This window comes from Cephus cinctus, unplaced genomic scaffold (assembly GCF_000341935.2).
Source record: "Cephus cinctus unplaced genomic scaffold, Ccin1 Ccin1_scaffold1857, whole genome shotgun sequence".
NCBI lineage: Eukaryota > Metazoa > Arthropoda > Insecta > Hymenoptera > Cephidae > Cephus > Cephus cinctus.
Genome location: NW_014334032.1, coordinates 344,525 through 357,642, shown reverse-complemented (window position 1 = coordinate 357,642; position 13,118 = coordinate 344,525). Strand labels below are relative to the sequence as shown.

General features: G+C 43.7%; 1 protein-coding gene and 1 long non-coding RNA gene across 2 annotated transcripts in view; both read right to left on the bottom strand.

Moving 5' to 3' along the window:
* LOC107273888 (MDS1 and EVI1 complex locus protein) overlaps positions 1-2,739 on the bottom strand; it is a 55,494-nt gene extending 52,755 nt beyond the window's left edge. Inside the window, exon 1 of the mRNA XM_015752499.2 lies at positions 1,190-2,739. Within this exon, the coding sequence (XP_015607985.1) occupies positions 1,190-1,226 (37 nt within the window). The 5' untranslated portion in view covers positions 1,227-2,739. The remainder of the gene's footprint in view (positions 1-1,189) is intronic.
* A 155-nt stretch (positions 2,740-2,894) lies between these two features.
* On the bottom strand, positions 2,895-4,585 carry LOC112495276. The gene is made up of 3 exons (XR_003061663.1): positions 4,331-4,585; positions 3,974-4,144; positions 2,895-3,140 (listed from the first exon to the last, which is right to left on the bottom strand). It is a non-coding gene; the product is annotated as an uncharacterized LOC112495276 (long non-coding RNA).
* Between the last annotated feature and the right edge of the window lie 8,533 nt (positions 4,586-13,118).

Sequence of the window (13,118 nt, the reverse complement as noted above, 5' to 3'; positions counted from 1 at the left end):
CTTTTCTCCTACCCACCTCACAGATGTTTGTCATCTTAACAATTTTGAATTCCATTGTTATGCTCTGTTTTATCTTCGAGCTCTCGTTACGCTACGGTAGGCGGGACTTGGCTGCTACCAGGCAGACGACTAGAGGGTGACGCAAACGCGGAGGACGAACTCACTGACTAGACAAGACAGGGAAACGAGGGAATATCGCTACTTGCGCACGCGTCCACTGCGCTCCGCCTACTTCGAGAATGACTCTCGTATACTTCGTGATATTAGTTGTGTATGTGACGCGGCACTTATCACGTTATCACGAACCTACTTTACCACGCTAGTACGTCTATATATATATATATATATATATACATATAGCTGCTAGAAGTATGAATACGTGTGCCAGATTTTCACTCCCGGTATCATCACGTATCCCACTTGTACGTAATTGGTCACGGATAGAATTCATGGGTGGCAACTGTCAGGAAAGAATAACGACAACGAACGATAAGGAATGGGTGAAAATTGGAAAAATAATAAAAAAAAAAAAAAAAAAAGATTCGAAAATAGAATTTTTTCAAGTTTTCACCAAAACAGTCGCGATATCAATTTTTGTTGGAAAATTTTTATTTTTACGTTTCCGGGATACTTTGATCTTCAAAGGATTCCACCGAGCGACAATGTAACGGGCGCAGGAGGAATCAAAGGAAGGACCCGATTACGTAAACTCAGTGCTGGGATAGACGACGGTGTAATAATCGAGGATCGGTGCTAGGAACGCGTCATTAATCTTCTGAAATGTCTTATAAAATAATAAGAATAATAATGAACGCGTAACACTCATTCCTTCGTAATAACCGTCCCGTATGGTAGCCGTAACGAAATCGTCCACGATACGCGACCGATGAAACAGAAATCAATCTGCTTGCACGGGCGCTTATTTACTTCTATCACGTTGGGCGCAGGACGGATTTTTAACAGCCACCGTAATTTTGGACAGCACGATAGTCGCTCTTTAATTAAAATCCCGTATCGCACTGAGATTGACATTAATCGTCTCTCGGTACTAAGTGCAGCGAGTGCGCGGACTGTTAAAAGGAGAAACATTGCACGTCGCAGTAATAGTTACGGTTAACGTACGTGTAATGGATGCTCTGTGCGAATGTTAAATAAATGGTATACATATATCTCCAATGACCGTACTCACCCTGTGCAAGTCTCCTGGCGACCGGCTTGGATCTCATCGCTGATCTCCGCTGATAAAATTGAAAAACAAAACACTAATAACTTCGGTCCGAATGCCGGGAGCCATGCGGCCCAACTGAACTATCCTTTCTCACTGTTTCGAACGAGCGACAAGAATTTTCAAGGCAGCGACGGTAGTCGTACCCGGCCGAACAACAGTATAGCCAATCACTTGTAATCCTGTCCGTGGCAATTTTTTGGTGCTTAAATACGATAACACAATTAATTGATACAGTCAATTGAAATATATCACAGGACACACGGACGTCTAGGATCCTCGATATTAAATCTTCCAGGTAGACAACGGAGGAGGACGATTTGGGTCCAGATGCGATTTTATCCCTATATCCCAGGTCGGATCTACCTCGAGCTGGCTCTTCTCTGTCCCTTGGATCTACGGCTAGCGGAACCTCCTGTATCTATTTTCCAAACTCGGCGGCCAACCCGTCCTTGATCCTGACCCGATGAATCCGTTCTCCGACAGAGACTTCTGTCCTCCGGCCTCTTCCACCTTCTTTGGCTCGTCCTCCTGAGCCTCCTCCTGAACCTCCTCCTGCCGAACCTCCTCCAGAGCCACCTACACCTTTTCCTCCTTCTTCTTCTTCTTCCTCCTCCACGTAAGCGCTGATCCCTTCCACTAGCACCAGCACCACCACCACCAGCACCACCACAACGATCAACAGCACCAGCAACAACGCGAACACCAGCTCCCTCCGGCAGCCTCGTCTTCTTCAGGCCCTTCCCCACCTGAACCGAGTAAGAGCCCGACCCCACTACTCAGCGCCAGACTCCTGTCCACCAATGATCTGCCGCTGTCTCCGTGTCCGGGTTTTGCCACTCTCCTGACTCCTGATGTCCTACGACCTTTTTTTTCTTCTCAACCCTACCCTTCTATAACGACCTCACCCGCACACCCCTTGGTCACCCTCTGGCACTCGTGACTCTCGCTGTTCCAGACTTGACGATTACGTGCTTTATGGACTCTTACGAATCACGGAGGATTTTCAAAAATATCTCTTCTCTTCTTTCCTTTTATCACGGTTGAGTTTGACATTTTTTTTTTATTTTCGAAATTATCAACTTTTTTGTTTTTTTTTTTTTAATACACCGCCAGACGCTCGTGTATGGACGCACTTGTGTGTACGGCTGTACGGTTTCAGTGTTTCTTTTAGTTTTACCGTATCGTTCGGGGACACGTGGATTCTTTGTTGATTTTTACGAATTATCTATTCGCCTATTATTTAACACGTGGTTATCTGTCAGAACGCACGTGCTCGATGGTTCAGGCCGGATCTACCCTCGGCCGAGGTTCCTCGCGCTCTAATCCGACGGGTTCTCCAGGTCTCGCGAGCGTCGCGGCGCATCGGGCACTCTGCAGGAAACCAAATGACGGTTACTCACTTCACTTCACTTCACTTAACTCGCCGCTTTACTTGCCGCTTCGTTCAATCCGCTGCCTTTAGTCTCGTCCTCCTCGCACCTGCACGACCCCACGACCCGCTTTGCTTCTCTCCTCCGAAGCTCCCTCGAAGACCCGTCGCGCACCCCCCGGGCGCAGCTCCGCCCTGATCCACCGCCACTGCACCTTTCACCCAGTCTCACACCCCCGCCACCTCTCCCCCCCCCACCCTCGCCCAGACTTCACGCACTCACCAACCACCCTTATTCGACTCGTTATTATTCGTTATTATTCGACTTATTCGTCTCGTCGTTCCTGACTTTGCACCGTATTTTCATCACTGATTCGACATATCCTTGACCCATGCTTCGCAAATTCAAAAATCCATAATTTGAAGAAAAAAAATACTTTTTGTCCTTGTTTTTTTTATAAACAAATCTTTCACTCCAACAAAATGATTTATCGGTTTGATTTTTTTAAGACACGCAAATTTACGTGTTACACCTTGCTCGACCTGCAGGTGCACATTTGGTACAGTGAAATTTTTTTTCTTTTTTTTTTTCCTTAAGTTTAACCAACTGCCGACATTTTACTTGACCCTCCACGGTCACGTTTTTGTATTATATATGTATGAACTTGCCTGTCACCTGCTTAATCTATGCGCGTTTACTTGACGATTATTTGAATTCCTTTTTATTTTTTGTAATCACTATACAAGACGATTACAGGTATGCGTTATACACGAGTCTGATAGACTAGTCTTGTATCAGCAATGTATTTCAAGTTTATGGGCATAAGGGGCGAAGTTCCAAAGCCCACGTTCTCAGATCGTTATTCAATTCCGTCGTTGACGTCTCGAGCTAACAAACAAGTCGTGCGCGAGTACAGTGGTTATATGCTACTAGTATTATTGCTACTACTACAAGCGATACTAATACTACTCAGGATATTGGACGCACAAACAGTCCCGAGACGTTCGATTGCGATCGATGCTTATCCCGATCTCAAATATACTTGCCATTGATTGAAATCGCAAAATTTCATAGCAGCCAATTGGAAATGAGCTTGAATGTAATTTCTGATGAAAAACTCAAAATTGTAACTCAGCCATTTGACTCAATGAATTTTATTTTTATAACAAAAAAATAACTGACTGTACTTCCATATTGACTTTTTCTTTATACATGTTTTTTTTTTCTAAATTTTATCCACCTCGTTCGAAACTGCTTAATTCGAGTTTCAACCAAGTCTCGAATACCAGTGGCGGATCAAGTACGTACAGCGAAACCATACGAGCTTCTCAAATCGTAAGTAGCTGTTATTTTAACGAGAACTGCCGAGACTCACGCTATGGCGCCGATTACAAGAGTCATTCTGGTCCATGGAAATATATCTGGATGCAGTGGGAGTATGGTGGCTCTAAACGGTCCAGGTTTATTTTCATCTGAGAAATCGTAAATCCGCGTTCGCAACGGCTGGCCGGTTCAGCTTACTGGCTGAGTAGGTAGGGTACGGTACCTGCGGAATAAATTATTCGTTAAAATTGCATATTCGCTTGGAACGACGCGCCGGTCCGCAATTGAATATTTTGAGAATAGGAAAAAAAAAAAAATTTTTTTTTAAATCGCACGTCAGTCGAAAAAAATTTTTGAACGAAAAAAATCCATCGATCCAAAAAAATTATTCAGAGTGAAAGTCACGGACAGTAACCGTTAAGGCGCACGTGCATCTCGTGCCCACATTTATCACGGTACTGTAACCCTAATGAGCACCGCGAAGAAACGCACGCGGAATTTCGTCGCGGTTCGGTTTTCGGTAGGTGCACGTATGTAAAACGACACCAACGCTCCAACTGACTTTAGACTCTCCGTGACGCGAACTTTCCATCTCGTATATTTCTTCGCGTTGCAGAAGGCAGGCGGCTGCGACAACGACGCACCAATGAGGACCTGGTCACGAGCAGCGACAGGGACTGCCAATGCTGTACCAACGGTTCTACCCAGGAGTACCAACACACTATCGCCATTCCCATCGACTTACTTATTTCTTTTAAGTACACGCAGACTCTGCTTTGTTTTCTACGTGCACGTGCTTCACTTGCACGAAACATTTGTAAAGCTTTACTGTATATATATATATATATATTTCCACTGTGAATTTTTAGGCTTAGTCATACTTGAACTTCACCAGAATGAACTGTATTAACGTGAAACCCAAAAAAAAAATCTATCCAGCATCCATAGTCAAGCACGTATCCAGATAGGGTAAGTGATAACCGTTATCAATACACAGTACTTGTAGTATTCATGTGATACAAAGAGCAGGTGCTTGTCATCCAGTTCATGATACTTTTGGTATTGTTGGTACCGTAGCGATACTGTATGGCGTTAAAATAATTCTGGACACACGGTGTGGATGGGGCTTAAGAGTAAATTGAAATAATTTCGCAGACTGGGAGAAATAAATTTTTTTTATCAAGTAAAGATACATTTTTTTAATTATTACATCTTTTCTTTGATACACTTTTTTTTTGTCTTTTATTTGTCAGACTGTTACTTGTATCTGTTGAAGCAACCTTATTGCACGTCAGTCGTTTCAAGCACAACTAGAAGTTGGACTGCTTCGCGTTGCAAGTGAATGCAGAAATAGCTATGGAGAAATTGGCACGGCCCTGAAGAGTGTGTACTTGCTATTCAATTAATCTCCCTTCCTGACGAGACCTCCCTTCGCCAACTTTACAATCGCGACGGCAGAAGGTGAAGCGTCCGGACTCGAAGAGCAAACTCCGGCCGAAGCCGTACAGCCATTATCGCTTAACTCTGCGCTCGCGTCACGGTCAGTGCTGCTATATATATATATATTCTATATATGCGTCTATAAGTGTATATATATTGCTTTTCATCCCTTTTTTACCAATACTTTAAGACCACTAACATATATGCATATCGAACTACTTTTTTCCCCCTACTTTATAAAATACCATATAAGGTAATTGTACGTACTTTTGATACCCGATCGACCCTTTTTACCTCCCTAAAAAAAAGTCTAGGGTTGATCGACCCAAAGTCTATTATCAAGACATATCGATACTTGTCCCCAGATCAAGTACCAAGGGTCACCCTGAGATATTGTTAAAAAATCTTTTTTTTCCGTTACTCGACATTTTTCTAAAATTGCCATAAAAAAAAAGGAAAAAATACATCCCTAGAAAATTTTTTAGAAATTTTTTTCCAAAAGTCATACATGAGTCTCGCCGATCCGCCAGTGAATATCGAGACTTCGGGATTGCCTCTGAATCACGGGGTATAGAGGAATTTGACCACTCGACTAAAGGAGAGAGACAGAAACAGAAATAGTCATTTGTACTGATAAGAGAAAGAGAGAGAGAGATATATATATATAAAAAGGGCCAGGCTACTCGACATAAGAAAGTGCCGTTAACGGATGACGTATATTAGGGATACTCCGGTCGAGAAGGGTATCCCCAGGATACAGGACCCTCCCTGTCCTTTACTGGCTATAAAAACCACTCGCTTTCCTCCTCGACCCTTAGCTAAAAGGCCAATCCCCCATACTACCCTTATCGATCCTTCACGAGTACCTATATCTGTGTCCTTGCCGATTACTCTTTCAGTGCTCTCACGATCCTTACGTATTAGATATTTTTTTTTGAAAAAAAAAATCTTCGCACGACCCTCAGCTAAAAATTAATATAATACATCCAACGCATATATATTCATATATTACGTATACGCATTTTGCATATACTTATACACAGTGGCGAAAACCGATCGATGAGTAGTAGCTGGGACTTTTTCGCAAGTGCGAATCCTCGGCCTTTTTTTTATATCTTGGTTGCGCAGTGGCGTGTGTGACTGACGTAATTTTTCACTATTGGTACATATACATATACAGTCCAACGATACACCTTAGCAGGTAAACAGAAATGCACAGCAATCGCGAGTTCTTCGATTACAGAAATTTATTTTTTCTTTGAAATTCCCAAAAAATCATCCCTTAACGAACCGCTCGATCACAGTCATCGGGACCAACCGGCCAAAAATCATTAGCCAATAGAAAAGCGAAAGATCGCGATAGAAAATCGTGAAAGATTGTACAGCCAAGAAAAAAAATTACTCCTCACGATTTTAGGCCTATTTTTTTTGTTTTGGTTAATTGCACCCCTTCCGCTCGTAAAAGTTCACGCGTGCGACCCTTAATAACATTTTCTACGTTATTCCATTATCGTACCCATTTCATCCCTTATCCAGCACGATCCGTCCTACCACCCCCCATTTTCCTGAATCTAGCCCTAAAAATCCTAACATCATCCTAATACCAAGAAAAGTCACGGGATATAGATATACCGTGTACGATGTTGATATATATATACATATATATATATATATACACAACGTATAAAGAACATATAAAAAGAAATAAAGAAAATAAAAGAAGCAAGGAAGGAAGGAAGGAAGGAAGGAAGTAAAAGAGGTCCGTGGCTAAGGTATGTCGTGCACCCTATATCCAAGAGGGTCGCATGTCATATCAGCAATCATCGGAGGGGTGGATATAGGTATGTCTGTATAATACAGCGATACCGGCCACCTTACAGAAAGCAGCAATGTACCCCTGTGTACATAATGGCGGATTTAGTTGGAGCTTGCATGCTCGGAGACTGATGTGACCGCGGAGACCGCCTCGACGAGACATGCGAACTCTTTCCTATCACACGAGTCAAGTCACCCCCTTTCATCCGCCCCTGTGGCATATGAAAAAGAAAAGAAAAAAAAAAACTTAAGATCTCAGACTTACAAAGCACACTCCAACGGAGTAACGCGGCTCCGGTTACACGTACGTTACGCAGAGGTAATGGCTGTTTCATACGGCGAGAAAGATCTTCGTATACTACGTGGAGAGTAGCCTAGGGATAAATTAAGGTCCTAGGGATTTTCGTGTGTGTCCAGTAATTTTTCGGAATCACGTTGAAATTAACGCTACCGTATTCCGTAACGATTCCTTCACGTGTGGCAAATTTTCTTCCGCTTTGACTTACCAACCGATCAGGGCGGCAACTTGCGGGTGCATATGTCACTGGTGGATTGGTACCACTGACGGAACGGTTGACGATTTTCATTTTCACCGGATAGGTAATACATATGTATCCGAGGCGAATAGATTACACCGGAAAAATTAGGGAGTCGTTAAAAACCTTATTCCGAGCGACCCTCTGGATTAACATGAATTCGGTGGGCGGAATGAATAATTAGGCTAGATCTCGTGATAGCTTATCATTAAGAGGTAACACGTATTAGGTGGTGCCCGAAGACTCTCTGCTCGCATTTTTCTCTCCTGAGACTTTAGATCGTGGCGTACAGTCTAATGAAATATTTATTTTTCTTATTATTCCTTGTCTTTTTTTTTTATTAATTCTTTGATTTTTTCAAATTTTTTTTTCTCCGATAGCCCCCTCATATTTTTGTATAATTATTCATTCTTACATCCTCCGCGTGTTACAGACTAGATTTTATTGCACGGTCACGAAGTTATTTGATAGGTACGATTGTTCTTTATAACACTTTTTTTTTTTTTGAAAATTTTTTCATCCCAGTCGACTGTACCGACTGAGCATATTTTCACTTATTTCTTAGCGTAAGATATGCATGTCTAATGTGGCGGACAGAAACCCTAGCGTGACTTCATGTTTCAGGTCAGGACAATATATTTTGTTATTATATTATTACGTGGTCGTTTTCTGCGGCATTGTTTATCGCTCCAAATTCGCAGGTGTTCCGTCACGTGATTGGCTCGAGCAACGAGAGGGCCATTCGTTTCATTATGTACGACGAACCCATAACTATTTTTCTCTGATACGTCACTACGGATACGCACTACGTACGCGATACGTAACGAGGAAGTAACATATGCCATTCGATAAGCGGATCATCGATTTCACCGAAATTCTACTCGCATCTGTCGAGAACGTAAACGGGGCGCCATTCGAACGTAAATTTGGCAGGAAGTATTCGACTCTATGTCAAACGTCATGTCAAACATGTGAAACGAAGAAAAATTTTTTAACAAATTTTCAAAATACTGGACAATGTTTTTTTTTCAATTTCACACGTATTTGAATATTTTAATTTATACATTTTTAGCCCATTTAATCTTCATTCTACATATATATATATATATATATATATATATATATATAGATTCTGCGACGCTTTAAAGTGGATCGATAACAAGCGTCGCGTTATAGTGTATTTTATCAGGGTTTAACTTTGCCAGCAGTTAGGCAGCGGAATGAGCTTTGTGCTGAGAATTTGATTGGCAATCCTTGGCCTCTGGCACCCTGTCAATCGCCACCCTTTGCGTAGCTGCGAAACGCGCGCGCGCCGTACAGACACGCGGAGTCGAGCTAACGGGTCAGGTGCATATGGGTTTGCGCCAAGGGGGTGGGTAATAGATATATGTATAGGGGGTGGGCTCGGGGGTGCAAGAGCCATTTCGAATGTGAGGGTGAGTGGGTTTGGGTAACTAAAGCGTGGCTCGAGTGTGCGAGTGTATCATAGAAGGGGCATTCGGGCGGAAAAACGCAACTAAACGCGAGTAATTGGAAGGCGGGGGTTGGTCGACTCGTACTAATTCTACTAAAGGCTGCCTTCCTTGGCAGGGGCGGAATCCCTGAATTATTTTATGTCAAAATTATTTTCATCCCCCCGACGCATCCGTGCTTTCACTTTTTGTTCCTTTCAATTTTACTATAATTACCCTGGATATGCTCAGGGCTGGATTTCTATATGCGTATATACGTATATCAAATATATGTGGGAATATGGCGACTGTTAATAAGATTATTATTTTTTTTTTAGCTCGTCAAATATTTTGGAATCAAATTTCAAATTTTCTTGCTCTCTCTTTTCAATGTAATTTTTTACCAATCATTATTCGTGCAACGGACATTTTTTTTGGCGTTTTATGTAACTTTTGTCTTGGTCACGTGACTTTATATTTTTTGTGTAATTTCAACCAAGCTGCTCCACGACCGACCGTTTCGACAAACAGTAATGCCTCCCTGCAACGTTTACGCAAAACGAATGAAATAAGTGAAAATCCTTTCGCAAATCAACCCTTTGCCATGTTCCAGTTTAGCCAACGTATACCAGTCATCATTAATGTTTTCGATGATTTTTTCTCCTGGCTGTTGCGCCAGTTTCCATTAACGTCCGCGAGAGTCGCTACTTGTCGTCTCGACGGTTACGTACAGTTTTACGTAAGCGACGCGATTTTTGCCATCCTTGGCTTGAGCTTTGCTTTTTTTTTTTTTTGAAAAAAAGAAAATAAATGAAATAGCAGTTAAATATAAACGGGGCAATAACCTTGATATGCACGTATGTATTATTTGTACGGCACAAGAGTGTCAGTATCTTCAGGCAGGAAGTATAATGACAAATTGACTTTACAAACTGACTTCGAAGACGAACGAAATAAAATACGAACCTGACTTTATTTAGGTCCCGCCTTAAACAAAGAGTCTCCTTGTTCCGTGAACGTCATCCCTGAATGAAGGAACCCTTGGCGCTGGCACGCAATCTCGAATTTCATGGTTACCCTGTGCCCGACAGTGTTTTCAAAACAAAATTGTATATTCACAGGAAGCCATTATCATCGAAAATCTCCAACGATCCGAGAATCGGGGTCGCCCGTCGGTCAATAAAAATAAATTTTACCGACCACTGACGTTTCCATGTAAACTACCAAGGAGCGACATACCAGTCACAGATACGCTTTTTATTATAGACAAAAGAAAATTCAAATACCTTCTTTATTCCCAATAACCCAGCTCTTTCCGTTTTTCCATACAACTACAATTTTACAATTATACAACTACAAATTCACCTGACAACTGTTGGAATAGGTCGAGAACCGGAATTTCAAATTGAACTTTGACCCTCTGCACGGTCCTTGGTACATAAAAAAAAAAGGTCATTCGTAATTAAACAAAAAAAAAAAAAGAAAAAAAAAACCCCAAAAAATACAATTTCGACTGTATCAATAAAATAGTAGGTTAATTGAAATTAATTAAAATTTAATTAGCTGCTGATTTTGACAAAAGGTAAAGGAGTGCCAGGACGCTTAATTTAATGCTCGAGATAGCTAATTAAGACGGAAGTATGTCCCAATGAAGTCCGTGAGCCAAAATCACAACTTCCGTTTCGGAACAAGCGAATGACGTAAAGTGATTTAAGATGGTGGTACAAGAGTTCACCCCAACGGCAAGGGTAACCATGAGTCGGTCGCTCCGTGGTATCGTCCCCAAAAGCTCCCTCAGCCTGAGGGAGTGGGACGGCTTTGGTTGCGGTTTCGCCGAGGGATGTTTCCATCCCTTGTGAACATATCCATAGCACACTACTCGGAGTAGCGTAGCTTCTCGACCGTAGCATATTACTGCCGTGGCGGCTGTGCCTTCGGTGAGAGTAAACCCTCGGAGCTATTCAGTGATTCAAATTAATCACAACCCTGAGCTAAACCCACTTCGTCTTCTCTCTCTCCCTCTCTCTCTCTCTCTCTCTCTCTCTCTCTCTCACTCTCTCTCTCTCCTATCAGTGCCCACCAACACAGCCTCCCTCCTGAAACCGTCGCAAACGCCTTAACAACTGATCGCCGCGATTGTCGCTCAGCGTGCGTTTGCTCCTGCAGTTTTGGATGAGCGCCACCCTGATGAGAGAATAATGGTCCCGGTACGAGTCGCCAGGAAACGCCTTGTGAACCCGGCATAATTGATAGTGACGGGTAAGCAGATCGCAGCGGTAAGTACGTGGTAGGGAGTTATCGCGAAGAGGATATGGACGATGAAAATTGACAAAGTTGACGAACCCTGTGTGCGTTAAAAAAAAAAGGAAAAAAAAAATGCCCTTAAGCGGAGTTCACAGTCCGTTATCTTGGTCCGATTCAAAGTACTCGCTTGATGGTGACTTTTTGTATTTCCCATACGAAGGTACATGCACGAAGGAGAGCCTGAGAAAAGTGCTCTTTGCGAATTAGAACGAGCCACGTTTTTTGCTCTTTCCTTTGCTCTCCTCTCCTCGATGAATCCGCGAGGCGTCTCATCACGCAACATTACCCCACGTAGCTGCTGCGAGAGCCAGGGCGGGCGGGAGGGTCGGTATACGGTACCACGGGGGGTGGCAGGAGCAACGAGGAACCCTTCGGCAGGGTCTCAAGGAACAACCCCTTGCATCCAGAACCCACGCAACATTAAGCCCACTCCACGCTATTTTTCCTGGATTCTATAGTTTCGCGATCTCGTTCTGGTCCTGCACCCAACCCACTGGGTTACCCAAGTCCTCTCCAAGCTGGCCTGAACCCTCCCGGAGCCACCCCGGTGCTGGCTCCCCGACTACCCACCGGCAACCTTAACGTGGGGTGAGCTTAGCTGTGGATGCTGGGACGCTGGAAGGAGGTGGAAGAGGAGAGGACGGGCTGTGCCAGGGTGCCTCAGCTACGGAGGGAAGGAGGTCTCGTCTCCGTGTCTCTATTGATCCTCCGAGGAGGAGCCGCGCGCAACCCACGTCTTTCGAACCCACCCTCACCTCATCCTCAATACCACCCCTCCCACCGGGGATGAAAGATCTCCGTTCTGTTGCCAACCGAGAAACTCTCGGATCCCCAACCTAGACCCTGTCTCGAGGATACTCCTACGCGTACCCAAGTATATACGGCGCTGGACCAGTCTTATGAGACTTTGGAAACTGGCCAAGCCCGATCGTCAATCTTCTTCGCTCTTAATATCCCCGATGTGATCCCGTATGTCCAGTGACGTGACCGTTACATCGAAAAATTAATTCACGCGACCTGCGAACTGGTCCACTGGGATTTCGATGGTAGCGCGGAGCCAAAGATAAGAAAAAAATTCAAGGTCATCCAATCCATACCAACCCACATCCAAGCGCACCTGCCATTGTCCAGTGCAAATAGTACACAGCGCGAAATTCATACTCGTACGGGAGATAACTGCTCTCGGTCACAATTTCAAGCGACAGGTACCCGAGACTTTGATTTCTGCGAATTGACATTTAACATTTACGAGTTCCAGGCGACACGTGGATCGATGCCGGGAGAGCAGCCACGTTGCCCGTATATCAAACCGGATATCAGCTGGACAGTTTTGATGAATTAGCCTCGTTAGCTTTACGACTGATTGTGGCTCCGGTTCACTTAGCTTTACTGCTTCTTTATCTTCCAGCGCTGTAACCCACTGTGGCGTACCATCCGTAAAAAAAAAAAAAAAAAAGAAAATTTTCCACCGAGCAAGATCAGCCGGCCACCAATGGTAGCGACATCATAGAGAGCGTCGCCATTGGACTAAGAGTCAGCCGCTATCTAATTCAGGGACCCCTTCTACTCATCCTTATCTCGTCGAGCAGCATCCCATTGGTCCATTCATCTTCCCACTCCGAGCACCACCCTCGTTCTCATCAGCCATCCT